The sequence below is a fragment of the Dysidea avara genome, chromosome 3, assembly GCF_963678975.1.
Source record: "Dysidea avara chromosome 3, odDysAvar1.4, whole genome shotgun sequence".
Lineage (NCBI taxonomy): Eukaryota > Metazoa > Porifera > Demospongiae > Dictyoceratida > Dysideidae > Dysidea > Dysidea avara.
The window spans coordinates 18562170-18581316 of NC_089274.1; the positions used below are offsets into that span (position 1 = coordinate 18562170).

Consider the following 19147-nt stretch of genomic DNA (forward strand, 5'->3'; position numbering starts at 1 on the left):
AGAAGGTTTAAATTTGTCATAGAAGCATGCACAGAGTCATGCTCTGGATCATGCACAATATGTACATAAGGTCAACACAATAAAAAAGTGTTGGTTCACCTTGTTTACATGCAGTATTGATTTGGTGAGCATGCATGTACATCAAGGCCCATCTGCATGTAGCTATATCTTCATAAAGACAACACTTTACTGTACATGTCAGTATTATAGTGCATGATCTCTGATAGCTTAGTATAATCACACATGATGCTATGTGTAGAGTCAACTGCATGGTAAACAGAATCCTGAAAATTGCAATGTTAGTTTTGAGCGTTTTAGGTGAATTGTGTCAAGTTTTCCAAATACTATATACATACAATAAAGGCATTAGCGGCACAAAAGTACCTTTTTAGCACTGCCATGCACAACTGCATGGTTGGAGACTTTGCCTGATACACAGAAGCCTATGGAGATTTACTGTTGCGTGATAAGTCAAAATAGGTATAGTTATCATGATTCATATCTACATTATAGTGAATCTCGATTTTCCATTTTATTGTTAGAAAGTAGTTTGACACATTTTACACAATTCACTTAATATATTACACAAATTTTTCACAATAATCTTGCACTGTAATCATTTCAGTTACATAGACAAAAAGTAAAAAGTAAGTGAATACGTTTAGCTAGAATCCCTAGACCATTTCAATAGTCTCACTAATCCTGTGTTAGTTGCTGCCAGCAACCAATCACAATGTTGTTGGTGTGGATTCCAGGACACCTAACAAGAAACAAAAGACAAGACCTTTTAATATCATGTAAACAATTGCTACCATATAAAGGAAAACATAGGTGAATTGATCACTGAGTAGCTATTGGCAAAGGTAAATTGCTGTGGGCCATAATTATAATCCGTACGGCTGAGCAAAGTTAATTATATGTTTCTGGTCCTATCAATTCCCCAAAATTGACCAGGTGACCAAGCTTTTTTTGTTGTTGCAACTTTTGATGTGATACACTACACTTAACATAGCCGTACATGGAATTATAGACAAAAACAAAACTTATGGTGTAAAGCTAGTGCATCTTTACAAGAAAAGATTGTTTACAAGATGTGAAAATTTTCAGCAGATATAAAGTATTACAAATTATTGCATGGTGATTGCACAATTCATTCAGCAAAAAAATGACCAGGAAGGGAACCAGAAACATATAATTAAGTTTTCGTGGCCTAATCCATGTTTCTTGTGACTTGGGAGGGCTCACTGATGGGGCAAGAATTTCAGAATTTGAGTTGCTTCACAAAATACAGTAGGTTAGTAGTCACAGTGGTATTTCTCATGTGGCTCATCATGCACAGTAGTCAAGTCCAGCACCTGGCTCTTGTAGAACAGCCAGTCCCTACTCTTGATTGTTTTGCTACACAAGACTAGTCAAAACCAATCTTTCTCTACACATTACTACTGAATTACATATAGCTCAACCAAGATACCGTACAAAGGGAAACTTTGGAGGGGGTAAACTTTGGCAAATAGCAAGCTAAATCGCATTTGGCGAAATAAACTTTGGCGAATTCAAGCTCAATCTGTAGCTATAAAGATGCTAATCTCAGGTGCTATGAGTAATTGGTGGGTTAAACTTGGGTAAATTTGTAACAAATCGCCAAATTTGCCAAAGTTTCCCTCTATATGGTAGGTGTTTTATATGTACAAAATTTTGCAAATTTTAGATCATTCACCAAAAGTGTTCCTGTGTACAGTATATGATGCAGACATTGTAGTTAAACAACATTACCTGTGTACATACAAACAATACTATACTCCAGAAATTTTACCTTGGTCACTGCAGATAATGGAATCATGTCTGATTTAAATTCTAATTGATGCTTACTGTCCTATAAAAACAGATACACAGAAATATCACTGTACTGTTATATATAACACTTTCGCACCTCAGATCAAAGGAGCCTCCCGGGCTACATTTTGTATGTAGCCCAGCTAGCTGGGCTACATACGAAATGTAGCCGGTCTACAACTGGGCAGTGATTATATAGACGTTGATGCTAAAATCAATTGTGGGGATCGATTAATACTCACGTGATTAGGACGAATGACTTGGATTTCACTATGAAAACCACTCAGACGGAGAGTGTTTTGTTATCCTCGCCACCCTACAAGTTGAAAAACATTGGGCTAAGGTGAAAACTAGTGCTATAGCTTATTCATTCGATCGTTTCTGCACGTTTTCGAATATGGACACACCCCCATCACGAAGCCACCACTCTGCATGGAGTAACCACTCTACAAGCAAGCTTACCTGTCTAGGCCTTTAGTGAACTGCATATAGTTTTCCCATAAACGATTCAATAGCACTGATTAAAACATTAAACTCGCGAAATGGAAATTCTTCGTGATATCTCTAGGATATGTCTGTTTATCACAACTAAACGTAACCAGAATGTACTAGCTGCTGACCCATAATCGAAAATTTTAGGTGTGCATATATAATACAACCAGTGGCTGCACTCGTATTAGCTTGGGTGACTGATCGCCCTGCACAGGCTATCAGCCTAACAAGTGTTACATATTAGCTGTAACAAGGGGCATTCGGGCTTTGCCTGATATGTATGCCCTCTGCTCTCGGACAGTCGGGCATACATATCAAGCAAAGCCCTCATGCCCATGTTACAACTATTACATATAATCGAGCATGACGGTTACATATAGCTGTACTTGACACAACAACTACACCCCAAATAACTGCATTAGTAGTGATGAAGACACAGAGAACACGCCCCTTAATGATCTAGCTACATTTATAGTGATCAAGCGTGGCTACTACCCCCCCATCAGTCAGGCCAGGCTACACTTATATGAATAGCATAGTAAAAACTGGCGACCATGCCCATTGAAATACATCAGAGATTCACTCTAGATATCCTCACAAAGCAGTCATCTCAATGCATTTGCCACATAATAGAACAGTCACATGTGTACTATATGCTACAAGTATTAACGTGTACCTCCCTTAGAGTAAAAAGAATTTCATTGTCAACAAGACTATATCACCACACAGCCGTTAATCCCTCACCTTTGGGTAGTTATGGAACACCAAGCATTTGTGATGTGATAACTGTTCCATTGTGATGTCATCATAATTAGTTGTGATGTCATCATCATCATTAGTTGTGATGTCATCATCTGTATCACATGGTGTAGCAATGAAAAAATACTACAGAAAATGACAAAATATCACTTATCAATATGTGCTTTACTATAGTTATATATTAGACACAAAAGGAATATGAATTATCCATGAAACAAGACAAGGATCATGACCAACAATTTCCTCTGCTCAGTTTGAAAATAGTTAAGAAATGTGTGTTATATTAAAATAGGAATTTCTTAAATGTAAGTATTAGCAATCCCTTCTCAAGTGGTTTTGTAGATTTTTTTAGCAATCCCTATTCGTTACCTTGATTTTTTCAAACTTTTTAATGTACTTTTAAAAATAATAATTAGGACTACAAAAAAACAGCCTAAGGGTTACTGGTATTTCAAAATCTAACTAATTTTTGTTGTTCCTTGACAAACAAGAAATGTAGCAGTAACTACTTTCAGTTTAAATACTCATAAGTTGCTAATGATATAGGTGTGCAACTGCCATGTTTTGTATCACCTCAGAGCATGGTCTAACATGGCACTATGGAATTTAGAAACCACGTTTTGTCTCCATAATTGTATAGGATTAACTTGTTAAACACCTTAATGCGTAGCTACCTATATGGTACAAGAAATGGTATAGCAGAATTATAAGATAGCCGAGCAAGAGGTGGAACAGTTTGACACCTTACACTTTAGAGAACATGACACGTTTGATTGTTCAATTAGAGCTTTTGCTATTATTCCATCCAGATCATACTGTACATGTATAAGGATGAGGCTCAGCTCAGCTCAAAATTGCAGCTCCCTATAACCTTCCCTTGAGCATTCCTTCATATGCCAGTCTACCAAATTTAATTGTCACATGCCCATTAAGCAATCCAGCTGTGACTGCTAAACAAAAGGGCTCACCCAATTATCCTGGCTACATAGCTGGTATTAGAGATAAGAGCACAACAAACAGCACAGTCATGACAGTTGACGGTTACAGAACCTATATATTACAGTATATGGGGTTCAGTCAGTGTCCACATCCATGCTCCTACATTTCAAACTACATACAAGGGACTAAGGTTTGTAAACATACCTGGGGACTGCAGGGCCAACTGTATACAAATCACCAAATGGCATTGGTAGTTAGTTGTTATACAAATGGGTGGTATATGTAAGATACAAGGCACTTTTTTGTAATAAAAAGTGAGCATCATGCAGTACAGTAGTACTGTATACTAGGGATCGTGAAAGCTTGGCCTTTTCTACCCAAAAATATCACCCAAAACCCAGCCAGTTTGCCGACACTTAAGCCCGAGATGTGTGTCTTTTTTCCTACCACAGCAGCAGCAGCTACAATGGATTCTCCAATACCACATAGGCATTGATTCACAGATAGCATATAATGGCACTTCTAATGAAAACTACTCATAATTTCTGTAGTGTCTAGATTTAATGCAGAGGCATTTCTTATACTGTTCTTTGTTTGTAGTGCTGTGTAATGAGTGAAACATAGCTATAAACAAAGTGGACTGGTTCCATTTTCAGTAAGTAAATTGTTAAAACATGCTTTATTTTATGTGTTACGCCATTCTGTCCTTTGATGCAGGATACATGGATTCACCAGTCACAATTATGTTGCACTTGTATACTTAGCAACTTACAAGTTAACTTAGTTTAACAGACTGGTAAATTTGCTAGCTTTGTGTGATGGCTCCAGTGGTAATGTGTTGGTCAATCATAACTACACTATAACCATTGTAAACAGATTCAAAGAAGTTTTGTCATTGCAATCGTAATAGTACAAATCATTTTTGTGGAGCATGACTTTGTTACAAAATATCTAAACTTGACATACCTATAGTACTGTATGTAGCAAAAATTATTCTATTTGAGTGCTATCCCACTAGGAAGCTGTGAGCAGTAAAGGATTCAACAGGAAGTCCGAATGTAGACACTAAACACCGTTGAATGTGGCCAAATCCAAAAATTTTTAGTGAAAAGATTTTTGCTCTGTGATAGTTTTATTATACATTCAATCACCAAAAAACCAAACTTAAGCCTTGACAGTTTGTACAATGAAATTTCTAGCCATAGAATGTACAATCAGATAGTACAAAAAATCAAATTTCTATGAGCAAGATACTTACCAAATAATAATTGTATCTTCCAGTAGTAGTGCGATATTTCGTAACGTCAAGTTTTTTATTAAAATTAGCTGGCTTGAAAGAGTTAATAAATGGAGGGAAGCCCCTCAGCACTAGATCACCAGTGATGGTACCAAATGCTAGCCTGTTTTTCCAATGACAATAGGAGAATGTCTAAAAAAAATAATGATACAATTGTACAAGATCACCCACTATACGTATGTACGTGCGTGCATGTACCCAAATGGAATATTACAAACATGTAACTTGTAAAGACACAAGACTTCCAAGAATGAGGGTAAATTAACAGATGTCATATTACAAATAAAAGGATCCTGAGTATCTACACCAAGCACAGAGTATCTTCCTGAATCTCTACTGCAAGCACACAGTATCTAAGTGTTTCAAAAAAAAATTGCTGCAAGGATATCAGTGTAATAAAGTCTTCAACTCAAGGTTTTACATACGTACATACACAACACACCAAACACCACACTAACATACAGAACACACTATTAGTGCAAAGATGGGGCCAAGTACATGAGTACACTGTAATTATAATTTTTCAAGTGCCTGTATCCCAACACCAAGTACATGACTACTTGTATTTAAGTTGTCAAGAGTATTTTTCAATGCACTTGGCCCCAAGCTCATATTACAAGTGGGGATGTAGGTTGGCAATGGTCAGAAACGGCCACCACTCAAATAAATAGCCACTACTACCACTCACCAGTAACTTAGGCAAGTTAAGGCCCTACACAATTTATCCTAAATCTTTCGGACTTAACCCTGTTTCTTGTAGCCATCGTTATTCTAAACCCGGACACATTCCTGTACATGTAATGTTCAACACTTATTACCAATATATGAGGTCGTCCAGAGATTGCAATTTCACTACTTGCTTGGAAGTCATGATAGTACATTCCGCTAGTACCAAGACCTGAAACAGTATCCTCCAAGTACAATACTCCAGGACAGAGCAGTGGCCATATACTATCGAAATACATTCCTAGGAATAGTACACACAACAGGTAATCACCCTACATCACATGACACAATCTAATCAAATTACATCATAACATACAAGTGCACAAAAAAATTTGGAATTAGTAGAGATATAACACTTCTTATTGTTTACTGTGATTTAATATTGTGCACTACTCCAGCTTGTTTCAGTACTTTTTATCGATGTGTTATGGTTCCTACTCTAGTTGAAAACTTCAAATATTTTTGTGTACTTGTCTGTTAACTTTTAAAAAATTATTATGACTGGTGAACCCACGCATACCGCATCAAATGGCACCACACGCCCCAGTTATCAATTATTATCTGAAAAGTGAAGTATCCATTACACTTCATTGTCAGTTATGTTCAACCTGTTACACAGCATTACAAATTAAGAGCTGTTCAAAAAGCACCTCTATGAAAAATACGGACGACATCTGTTACGAAGGGAAGCCATCACATGGTACCGCCAAACCAACACTTTTCACTGTCAGCAAAGATGAATGGGACACAAAGGAGGACACTGGTAAGTCCATGAAGAATGCATTGTGTGTACTGCGGTATGCCAAAAGGCACCTCTCGGGCCAAAGCGATATCAAACAGTGAAAAAATCAAGCCTGTAGCCTTAGCCATATCAAGTTACGCTTGTCTGAAGGCATCAGTCAGTTAGTCAGTCAGTAAAAAATTCTGTTGCATAAGTTTAAAAAAAAAAAATTTCATAGCAACTTGTTGAAAGCATTTCGGGTCGATCCGAAGGTTTGTTTGGGCTTAGTTTTACCTAACCAATACTGCTTCATCATTGTCAGAGAAAAGTGAGGCTGGTGATGTTTTTTCATGGGCCATGCCTACACCTTTGTGGTCCCTGAGCTGGGCAATATACTGGTATTGTTAGTAATCAGTCATGCTAGTTTTGATATTACCTGTTTCTTTTAATACCACCATACCATCTGGGCATTATGGCCCCCTGTGGCATTGTTTCATCCCATATTTAGAGGGTAACCAGACATGTGACAATGTTTGTAGGCAGGTGGTGATGAAGCCAGCTAACCAAACTATGTAAACAAGTTTGTTTGTGGTAATTGGGTAGTTGATATGGTCGGACATGGACATAGATATTTTTAAAATACACTTCTACATTTACAAAACAGTTATTTTTTATACCTAACGTTGTTTTTACAGCAGCATTCACTTCCAGACCCAGATGTCGATCTTGTCATAGCACTTATCCATTTATAAACGTACGTGCGAAGGATAGACTAGCACTCTAAAGACCATATAGTGTTGTACACGTGCACTAGAAATCTAATTCAGTGTCATAGAGATTAAACTGGTATGTCCCAACCTAATCTCGTAGGCCAGGACCTTGAAACCCTCAACACTTGGTATAAGCAACTGTGCCTTAAAAGGCGTAAGATTGTGGATTTGGCCTGCTAAGCTAAGTTGCATGGACATACAAGCTAATCTCTACAATTATATAACTCTGTATTAGACTTTAGAGCATGTGTACAACACTATATGGTCTTTGGAATTCTGTGGAGTGCTGGTCTAGTCCTTCGCACATGCGCTTATAAATGGATAAGCACTATGAGAAGATAGACGCCTGGGGTCTGGAAGCGAATGCTGCTGTAAAAATAATGCTAGGTATGAAAAAAGCTGTTTTCTAAATGTAAAAGTGTATTTTAAAAATATCTGTGTCCGCGTCCAACCATATCCGCCTTTTCCAACTACCCATGGTAATTTGTACCTGAGGCTTGCTGAGCTACCATGGGTAATTGGTGTTTTTATTGAGGAAATTTAATACCAATGGCTTTTACATTAATACCGAGATATTTAGTAATATCATAATACTTTTTATGGAAGGTATGCCATTTGCTATTTTTCAATACCACCCAGCACTATACAGTACTATTACACTGTATGATGATGTTATATTACATCACAAAACATCACAGATACATTACACCACACACTAGACCACCTTGCCCAATCCTATCCCACTTCTCTGCCGGTTCATAAGGATATTTGAGGTCCCATAAGCACCTCCTCACATCATAACCAGCTACAAGAGATCACATGATTCTGCAAACAGTGTAGGGGTATGGGTCTTACCAGTGAACAAGTAGTCAGTGTCATCAGGACACCAGGAGAGTGAACGGCAAATTGTGGCATGTGCTTTGATGTGTAGTTGAGGATAGATCACTGTAATAGCAACATCATATGATCATGTTAAACAAGCAAAGTCAGTTATGTGTCGAGCATGTGTTAGCAAACATGGTGTGGTCTGGCATTGACATTGTTCTTTGTGTTGTTAAAGTCCTGAGTAAACTATATGGCCTACAAATATCACAGGACAACAATAAGCTGCTACTGCAGTTCTTCTAAATCTATAAAATATTATTGAATAAAAAATCTGGCTCAATTAATCCTTTTTGTATTGAATCATTTGTGCATCGATGTTTCCATAAATACTTTTGTCCTTAATTTGTAATTGTAAAATAATGATGTTGGTATAAAGTCCTTCTGAACAAAGACCATACCATTATTACAATGATCATGTGATCCCCTTAGTAACCAGCTGTTAGTTAACAAATCCCATATGACGACACTTCCTATGACAACAAAACTGATTCAGTGATCACTTTGTGTTTAAATTGTCCTCACCATTTGAAAAACTGGCAGCTATTTTATTGTGCGGTTGTCTAGGTAACCACTCCACATCATGACATTGCCCATAAACCAAGGAGAAGTCTGATTGGACAGTTATGTTGCTAGGAGACAACAGACAACAGATTGACTTGGGTGTGACAAATAGATCAAAGTTAGTAACAGTAGAATCCTCTGGTCCAAGTTGCTCCAACAATAATTCAGGATACGGTACACTACACAATACAGTTATCACAATGTCACAATTAGTGTATTAGAGTAAGTTGACTGCTCTATTGGATGCTATATATACTCTATGAGCTCCTTGAATTAAATAAGAGACATACAAGTATAAGGAGGGATACTGGCCCAATACTTCACAGGTACAGTACACACAACTCTAATAGAACAGTCTCTATTTTTACAGTGTGTTTACCCAATCATGAATACTAGTGGGTGTGGTTACCTTAATATCCTGACCACTCCATCACTACAAGCTAATGCTAGCAGGCCCAGTCTGGCCAGTCTCTGTGAAGATAATGTCATTAATGTCAATAAGACATTAAGATGATGCCATGAAATGAGCTCACTTGTGAGTTACAACTGATTGTGGGTTTAGTGGCACAACCTGATGGACACCATTTCATGCTCCTCACACACCCATACTGGTGACCAATGACCAGTGACAATCGTGGTAGACTATAGAACACAATGAGCAAACATGACATCACTTAATGTGATATGACATGAACAACTAATTGTATCATTAACACCGGTTATGCTCCAAGGTACATTGAAAAATCATATTTCTAATTATCGAATCCTGATATACACTCCTGTCCTAGTATGATTTTAAAAGTTCCATGCTTTGAAAATGTGTAGCTTGTATTCAAACTACACATTTCAAAGCATGGAACTGCTGTATATAACCTGCTGTGTATCATTACCACACAGCAGGTTACAGCCTGAAGCAGCTAATTGGTTCTGTTCCGTTCCGGCTTTTAGCACTACCCTCAGAAAAGACCAACATTAAATTCCCTAATTGGTGAGAAGTTTTACACCAATCCACCTGTAGCCACTGGGCTAGTAAAGCTAAGAAATTTTGCCCCAAAGGTGAGGTGAGCAACATAGCAACTGTACTATGGAGAAATAGTTTGTGTCTTGCAAATTAGGCAGTCACAAAAATTTATACAGTGGTCTCACCATTATCTGATTGGGCCCTAGGTATGTTCGGATATTGGAAAAGTTTGGATAAACAGAATCCCATACATTTATACATTACTAGAGCATATACTTTATGCAAAATACTCTAATAGAACAGTCACTTTCACAGGTCGTTTGGATAATCGATGGCCGGATAATGGAGAGACCACTGTACAATTGGCCACAAATACAAGGTTCACTGTATATATAACTTTAGTATACAGGTTCTTAGTAAGCACCTTTTCATTCAAAAATAAAACTAACAAAAAAAAGTGAGTTGGAAGTAACTAAGGTTGGAAGTAACTAAACTCTGTTTAAATGAATAAACCAAAAATGAAATATATGGAAGGTTGTGTAACAAAGCATAGTATCATTATATTGAACATTAGTGTTAAAAATCTGTACACAAAAAATAGTCATTTTTAAAAATACTACATCCTTTTACAAAGCAAAATACATTCCTTAAAATGTTTACACGAAACACAAACTGTATTGCAACTATTTAAGCTCATGCAATATTCACAACACAACTATGCAACATTAAAGCTCCTCTATGTTGGTACTATACACAGAGCACACCTAACCTCGGCTGGTCTCCAAGCAACATACTCCACAACTGGATTCCTCCATTGTGGCGCAAGGGAATGTCCAATTGATAGGTCTCATCCATTGTCTGATAAACTGCCATGGCAACATACTGTGTACTGCTGTCATCTCCAATTGGTGCCCAGCCCATACTCCACACAGGACCACCAACATTGAGTGTGGCACCAGTTGTGATGTCATCTGTGTGAGTAGCGATGTCATCAAGTGGGTGTGCACTTTTATAGTCGCCTGAACCACTGTCGCTTGAAACAAAGATAACCTTACTCTCCATGAAGAGGCAAAACCAATGATAAAGTTATTAATAACTTTCATCGTTAACTGAAATGATTTAAACATGCTCTGGTAGCATGCGTTTTTTACCAAATGTATTTCAAATGCAATCAATCCAAAAACAAACTAGCACTCAGCAGGTCATACATTTCATATAGCGCTTTGATCGAAGCCAATAAAACACCAGAAGCACTAGTATGTAATTAGGTTATCCAGCAAATGTGTACCAAACAGACAAACACATCATAGTGATACTGGGATCTCTCTAAGCACATGCACCTAACTATATACATATGAACAAGAAAACCATTTTATTAGTTCAAACTGAGGAGTTGATCTTTGAATAGAAAAAGTCAAGATAACAACTTCCCTCAGAGTTTGCAGCATACAATTCACACATAATACAGCAAAGGGACATCCCAATTATTAAGTGAACACAGCAACTTACCAAGGGCAGCATCAAATAGAGCAAGTTGTGATACAGAACTAGACACACCATCACCATTAACAAAGCGATACTTCATTGACTGAGGGGCATAATGGACACACTCCCTAGGAAGGGAAACATGAACCCCTAAAGGACACAACAAAATAGTGACCCCCTATACTAACTATAGGGGGCTACAACACAATATTGTGACCCATAACTTTATAGGGCAACAACACCACAATGTGACCCCTCACTATAGGGTAGCTGGTACTGGAGCAAAGAGGGGATATAAATAAACTTGAAGTATATAACCTTCAGCCACATCTCTGTACAGCATGATTGTTCTGTTAGAGTATTTGGTCAATAGGGAATAGAGATTTTTAGTGGTCTAAATAATCACTGTGCTATTCCTGTCAACTAGGTCCAGCCATGGATTTTTTCTCCTTTTCAACGCACTTAATATAACATTTTTAAACAAGTTATAGGACCAGGTATCCTACAGACCTTTAGCTCTTGTGCTGTAAAGCCTTGATAAATAAATTTTAAAATACAGGGCTCTGATACCCCTAAAAATGTCATAAAGTGGCCATAAGAAATTTGGATTAGAACAGGTCTCACTGTACAATGAACTGCACTCACTTTGGGTCACACCTCTCCCAGGCCACTACAGATGGTTGCCAGTCGGTAAACAATTCCTCACCAGACATCATTTCTGCAAGTCTAAATACAACCATAAAACACATACAATGCAAGGTGATAACCCACATGTTCTTCAACTCAGACTGGTAAACAGCATGAAGGTTAGTCCATACGTCAGTAACACTTTTGGTGGTGCTCTTTGTCTTCCTTACATGATCTTCTTCGTCAGACGATTGAACTGTGACATTTTCAGGGATGATGTAATCTCCGTCTTCACATGACTACCAGACAAGGGAAACACCCTGGGTACTAATTACTGAGATTTGTAACTCACTTGCTCTCCAATGTGGTGTTTCTTAGCCATGTGGTTCTGATACCTTACCAATGTGGAGATGGTTTTGTGGCACACTTTACATTTGAATTTCTTTTGCTGTGAGGTGATAACAAATATGACCCCCACTCACTCCCTGTCTCTACAACTGACCCCTGTGCATCTCTTTAGATGGTACTTTAGTCCACTGGCACTCTTGAAAGTCAAATCACAGTGCTACAGAAATGTGGGGGTAAGAGAGTGGCATTTGTGTGCATGTGTGTTTGTGTGTGTGTGAGTGCAAAACAAACTCTTTGGTTGTGTAATTATTATGTGTATTAAAGAGCAGTATCAGATTATATGGCATCCCTAAAGCTCGCTCTAGGATATCTCAAAGGGTATCATTACCTGGCAAGTTGATCGCTGGTTAACTATCGCTACCACATTTCCTGCAGCATTACTATAAACCAGGGTAAGAAGTAAATACTCTAGAGCATAACAATGGTGGTGATATCCTTTAAAGACAGTTTTTGCAATTTTCACTGCTTATATTCAGAGTATAGTAGCAGGCTACAGGTTCCCTAAGGGTCTAACTACTGTAGCAAGACTCGATAAATATGCAAAAACCAATCAATCCTTCTAGTAGCCAGTTCAGTCCACTGAATACAGTGAATAGTAATGACCACAAAAGTGTTCAAATAAATTGAATAATAAATAAAGCCCATTCATCTAATAAAAGATTTCTTCACTCATAATCTAATTCAGTTTTGGCTCTCGGGATAATCATACAGTAGAAAACTTTGATGGTACACAACAATGGCAAATTTGGTGAATTGTCCTTTCATTTGCCAAAGTTTTTTTCATGCCGAAGTATATTTCCTGCCATCGTCATCTATGAAATGTGTAGGGCATGGCAGTTCGCCAAAGTTTTTTTTTTCTAATTGGATTTCACCAAAGTTTCCTACTACACAATAACTGAGGTATAGATAACTAAGCATGTACTGTACCTCAATAGGACATGTCACCACTAATCCTTTTTTCAGGTTTTCTTTAGCTTCTCTAAATGCCACTTCAGACAGTTCATCGACATCAAAGGAAGCTGGACTTTCCAAAGATGTATCTACTTCTGGCTTTACTTCATCAGTAGTAGCTTGTATCTCCTCTGGTGATGTTTTGTTGATGTTAGCCAGATTATCTGATGCCCTATAAGTGTATAGTTGATAAGTAATCTGACTAAGCCCCTAAAGATCAGTGAGAATATGGGAAGGCTTTTCACATCTCAGGGTTTGCCACTGGCCAAACAGCACTTTAACCATACATCGATCAACAAACACACATATACACATCCTTATTACATATAGAGACACTAACCTAATTGCTGCTTGTCTCTTCAAAGGCAACTCCACAGTGGGCTTCTACCACACAACACACAATATTCCACACACTATCATCTCTACAATACTAACGGTAACATCAGCAGGTGAACGATGTGCTCTCTTGAAGTGATAATCCAGTCCCGCCTTAGTTGTGTACGTCTTGTCGCACTCCGAACAAGCAAGTATTACTTCCTATTATATCAGTGTATTGGAGCAACAGAGTAATGCTCCCTCACCTTTCCACATCTCTCATAGTGATAAACCATTGAAGCAATACGAGTAGCTTTGTAGTCGCACTAAAAGTGAATAGAAGATTAATATTTAAACTTGTGTGGGTAGTTGGATAATGTGTGCGCTGCATGCAATGCACGTTGTATGTGTGTGTATGTGTGTGTGTGTGCACGCGACATGCATACATAGGCGTGCATGCGTGTTTTGTCAGTGGCCCACCCACTCTCCTTGGGAGTTAGTCTGTTCATTCATCTGCACTGAATAAATCACTTGTAATTAGGTTATCCAGCATCCCTTGGCTAGGTGGGTGGGTGTCTCCCATGGAGGGTGGGGGACTGGATCAAAGAAGAATCGGAACAGGTAGTCAAGAAGTGTGTGCATGTGTGTGTACATGTGTAGTAGTAGTACACTTTTGTGAGCTACACACTAACAAAAACACATACACATGTGGTACATGTACATGCTGACAGACAACTAGAGGGTTCCACACAGTACAAATACACTATTCCCAACATAGCTGTGACCACTCACACTTTACCTCATCATTCTGACATCTCAGCACTTTACACTGTTTCAATATACGCCTCCAAACAGCATTACGTTCTCCGACTGGTGCATCCTACAATTAGAAATGACATCACAGCCAGTTGGTGAGGTGGGGCTACCTTTGAAATTGAAGCATACAATTCTTGCTCAGTAATCTTTTCACTACCAAGAGCAGCATTGACACCATCAGAATAACAAGTCGCTACAGGAGTAATAATGTCACCACAAGTCTGTGTGGTCTTATTATAATGATACTGGTTAAGCCTTGCCAAGCTAGTGAACACCTTCCCACAACTTGGACAAGGATATTTTCCCTTCATTGTCGGTCTTGGTGTTATTTTTCTTCTCGGACCTGGACAAGTTTGAGACCCCTCGGTGTAATGAAACTGGTATAGTCGGGACATACTAGTAAACCTTCTGCCACAGATGGGACACTGAACTGCACCTTTCTTCATTCTTTGCCCACACAGGGTCTCTTTATGGTCCTCCCATTCTGAGCCACTCTCACCTCCACTACTGGCATTCTCTTTCACTTCAGCAGCAGTGGCCAAAGAGCTCCCCTCCAGCATGCCACTATCCATCTTTGGTGTGTCCTGATTGTTACCTTCATGTGAGGGACCTTCCTTGTTATCACTTTCCTTGTCATCATTAGCACTCTCTGTAACTATGTTCTTCTCTTCTTGCATGGGTTGTTTGGGAGTAACAACTTCTGACTGTGGTACTGTGTCTGTTTGGGACTGCTCTGTTTTTTGTTTCTTCTTTTTCAAGCCAACTTCATCATTATTGTGTTCTATGTTATCATGATCTTCACTACTAAAAGCGACAGTTCGAGAACGTTTTCTCTGCTGCTTCGTGGTGTCCTTTAGATTCTTTTGTTTGGCTTGTTTCTTCTCTGTAGAAGCCAAATCTTGTTTCTTTTCTTTAGAGGCTGAGTCTTGTTTCTTCCCTTTAGAATCTGCATTTTGTTTCTTCCCTTTAGAATCTTTCTTTGCCCTAGAAGCAGCATTTTCTTTCTTCTCTTTAGCAGCAGGGCCTTGCTTCTTCTCTTTAGGAGTAGAGCCTTCTTTTTTCTCTTTAGAAGCTGAGCTTTGTTTCTTTTCTTTTGATGCTAAGCCTTGTTTCTTTGTTTTAGGAACTGAGCCTACTTTTTTCTCTTTAGTAGTGGAGCCTTGCTTCTTACTTTTAGAAGATGATATTGACCTGTCTTTCTCACCTTTAGAAGTAGTGTCCTCATTTTTGTCTTTAGAAGAAGTGGAGCTTTGTTTATTGTCATTAGAAGCTGAATCTTCATTTCCCCCTATGGCAATAAAGACTTCTTCCTCTCCTTTAAAAGTTGGGTCTTGTTTCTCTTCTTTAGCAGTAGACCCTCCTTTATTCTCTTCAAAAGTAGAGTCTTGTTTCTCTTTTTTATCAGTGGAGTCTGGTGTGTCATCTACCTGTACACTATTTACCATTTTGTTGTCAGATGTGATTGTGGTATCCAGTTTTGTAGAGATGGTTGGTTGGTCTTCATGGGACAGAGGTGTGACCCCATCCGATACCATACTGGTCACTTGAGGAGGGTGGTCACCAGCTAGAGTATGGAGGGTGTGTTGTGTGATGTCCTCCATTTTGGGAGTGACTATGATAACAAGTCATAATGCACGTAAACATTTATACCAACAACACAGCAAAGTGAATATAATAACTAATCATTAATAATTTCTATAGCACTAATATTTGCTGACACAGAGATCCCTCAGTAATGTTATTAATCACATAGAATACACACTATCAATGTCAAGCTCACCCCATATACCAACTGGGGAATTTGACCACAACCCTGAAAGATTGATTGATTTTACACCTCTAAATTCAATAAGTCAATCAGACCTCCATCCCTCACTAGCAGGTAGGGATATAGGGGGTGGGGAGTTAGCCCCAGTAATAGGGAACTTGACATTGTCCATTGGTTGCACATGAGGTACTTGAGATAATAAGTCACTCTCTAGAGTTCCTATGGATACAAATATATCAAATTGACGAGGAGAAAACATCCTGACCACCAAGCAGACTCCTGTAATCGTTCGAGCGTAAATCAGATGATTGCAGGCTCAAGGCCACCCAGGTCCAGTCATGGATTTTTTCTCCTTTCTTTACCTTAGTACATCTTTAAACAGGCTGGTGTCCTACAGACCTTCAGCACTTGTGCTGTAAAACCTTAATAAATAAACTAATGTCAATTGGTTTCACATGGGGTACTTTGAGATAATAAGTCACTCTCTAGAGTTCCTATGGATACAAATACATCAAATTTACAAGGAGAAAACATCCTGACCACCTGGCAGACTCCTGTAAGCGTTCGAGTGTAAATCAGATGGCTGCAGGTTCAAGGTCCAGTCATGGATTTTTTTCTCCTTTCTTCACCTTTTCAAATATACTTAGTACAACATCTTAAACAGGCTGTAGGACCAGGTGTCCTACAGACTATGCTGTAAATCATTAATATTAAAAAAAAACAAAAAACATTTGTCTAATCCCCAGCATTGCACCATATCCGAGGGTAGACTCACCAACAATTTTCTAATTGCAAGAAAGTATAAGAATAACTTATCACAGGTGTTTTTGAATTTATCTGATTGGTGACTAATAAATTCCTTGGTCACAATTGTATTGCATGTCACCAGACTTTGTGGCCTTGGGGAGAACAGTGGGCATGACATTGATAGGTACACAATACCCTCTAATAAAACAATCACCAGAGAGGAAATCATGGAATTCTATTTAAAAAATTACCATCTTCACCATTCTTTTCATTTCCTAAATATCAGCTTCAATGGAGTTGTTGAAATTAATTTAAATTACACTCACTCTTCCATGTTGTTTTATTCTACCAGCCGTGAACAAAGTAAATTCTCTCAGAGCTGAGAATGAAAGGTAACAGAAACTGCGTACTTTACTTTACACATATCTTTACACATCTAGGACTGTACCATTGCCTCACAAAAACTCGCACATAAACGAAGTCGAAAAGAGTACATCATGTGACTGTTCAAAAATACAGCATATTATACGGCACGTACGCGCTTACCAAAACAAGAAAGAGGAAATTCGTCGGTCCCAAAAAGAAATATTCTAAATAAAGCGCAGGAGATGCACGTGATCCGAACTTTTTTTTCGCTTTGCATCACAGGACCACACATATTTATTACTGCAATCGTAATTATATAGCTGCGCTACATAAACTACAGTTATACTAAATATAACTGTACATAAAGGTTTTAGGTATAGTTATACTGAACACTCAGCCTATAGCTAGCTAGGAAGTGGAAGGAACTAAATTACCTAGCTAGCTATATAGCTAGTCATTTTATAGCTAAGTGAAAATTGATGATCTCCCTAGTTGCATCACTTGTTATTGTAATGGCCTGCTGCCTGCATTTAGTCTACTGGTGTGTAAACATTGCTTACTGATTGTCACATCCTTTTAAATGTAGAAGGGAGTCCCACAAACAGACCTTCTACATTTAAAAGGATGCGGCAATCAGTTGTGCTGACATAATCTTTAAAATCATTGAACGTGGGTGCATTAACTACATGATTGGGTAATCTGTTCCAGCTATGACTGTTCCAGCTATGACTGTTCCAGCTATGACTGGAACAGCTATGACTGTTCCAGCTATGACTGGAACAGCTATGACTGGAACAGTTTACCCAATCACGTAGCTAATGCACCCACGCTAGCTAAATGATTTTACAACTTTGTTGTAGCTATGATCATATTATTTAGTTAATTATTTTGTTGTATACTTATAGTTAGCACAAAGTTTTTGGTAAATTTTCTTTTGTACAGATTCTTTACAGTTGGGCTCTTTGAGCCTTCTTTTGCCTGTAATACTAATAATTTCGGGCATATATAATAGGTATATGTGTGATAATCAGAGATTATGCCATAGAATTTTGAGGGCTTGCAGTATAGGAAAATCTGCAGACCACTAAAAAGACTGAGATACTCTAATGGAGCAGTCAGAATAGAACAACAGTCAAACAATATTACTACTCTAATCAAACAGTCACATAGAAGTAAAATAGCGACCAGCTAAAAGAATGTGCCTCCTTCTATGCATGCAATAATGCCAGTTATTATAATTATTGCTGTTACAGTATTAGACCATTTACATTGATGTTTCAGCTTTAAATTTTCCATAATTATGTCATGCTTACAAGAGCATAATAGGTGATTTTTGGAGCACTGTTCAAAAGCATAATGCTCAATTTTTGGAGCATATATAGTATAAGCCTCATGCATGCCTATAAATTAATCAGCACTTAGCTATGAAATGCCTACAATTTGCAGTATAGTTATAGATAGAATGCAAGTTATTCTTTCATAAGTAGCCCTGTGATCTTGTAGTTTAGTTCGTACAGTAGTAGGGATGGATGTAGTGATTCTGCGGGTACATAGTGCACGACAACATAAACTTCCAAACCTTCAAAATATTAAGACTATATGATGTATGTATATATATATAAATATATATGCATATTTTTGGTTGCTCCAAAATGTGGAACGGCTCATAGTATGCATTAGAAATATAGCTGGTGTTTCATGCTCATATTATACCAGCAAT

The 19147-nt window shown here is 38.1% G+C and overlaps 1 protein-coding gene across 1 annotated transcript; it reads right to left on the reverse strand.

Moving 5' to 3' along the window:
• Nucleotides 1-519: 519 nt before the first annotated feature.
• On the reverse strand, nt 520-17676 carry LOC136249892 (uncharacterized). The gene is made up of 24 exons (XM_066042022.1): nt 17608-17676; nt 14657-16158; nt 14530-14610; nt 13997-14056; nt 13851-13952; nt 13756-13799; nt 13392-13587; nt 12559-12621; nt 12409-12504; nt 12201-12355; nt 12075-12155; nt 11454-11557; nt 10714-10915; nt 9517-9625; nt 9393-9454; nt 8945-9162; nt 8821-8892; nt 8393-8482; nt 8262-8342; nt 6139-6287; nt 5282-5452; nt 3070-3210; nt 1814-1873; nt 520-760 (listed from the first exon to the last, which is right to left on the reverse strand). Exons 2-24 carry the CDS (start codon nt 16145-16147, stop codon nt 662-664), a joined length of 3927 nt encoding a protein of 1308 aa, XP_065898094.1. The 5' UTR covers nt 16148-16158; nt 17608-17676; the 3' UTR covers nt 520-661.
• Between the last annotated feature and the right edge of the window lie 1471 nt (nt 17677-19147).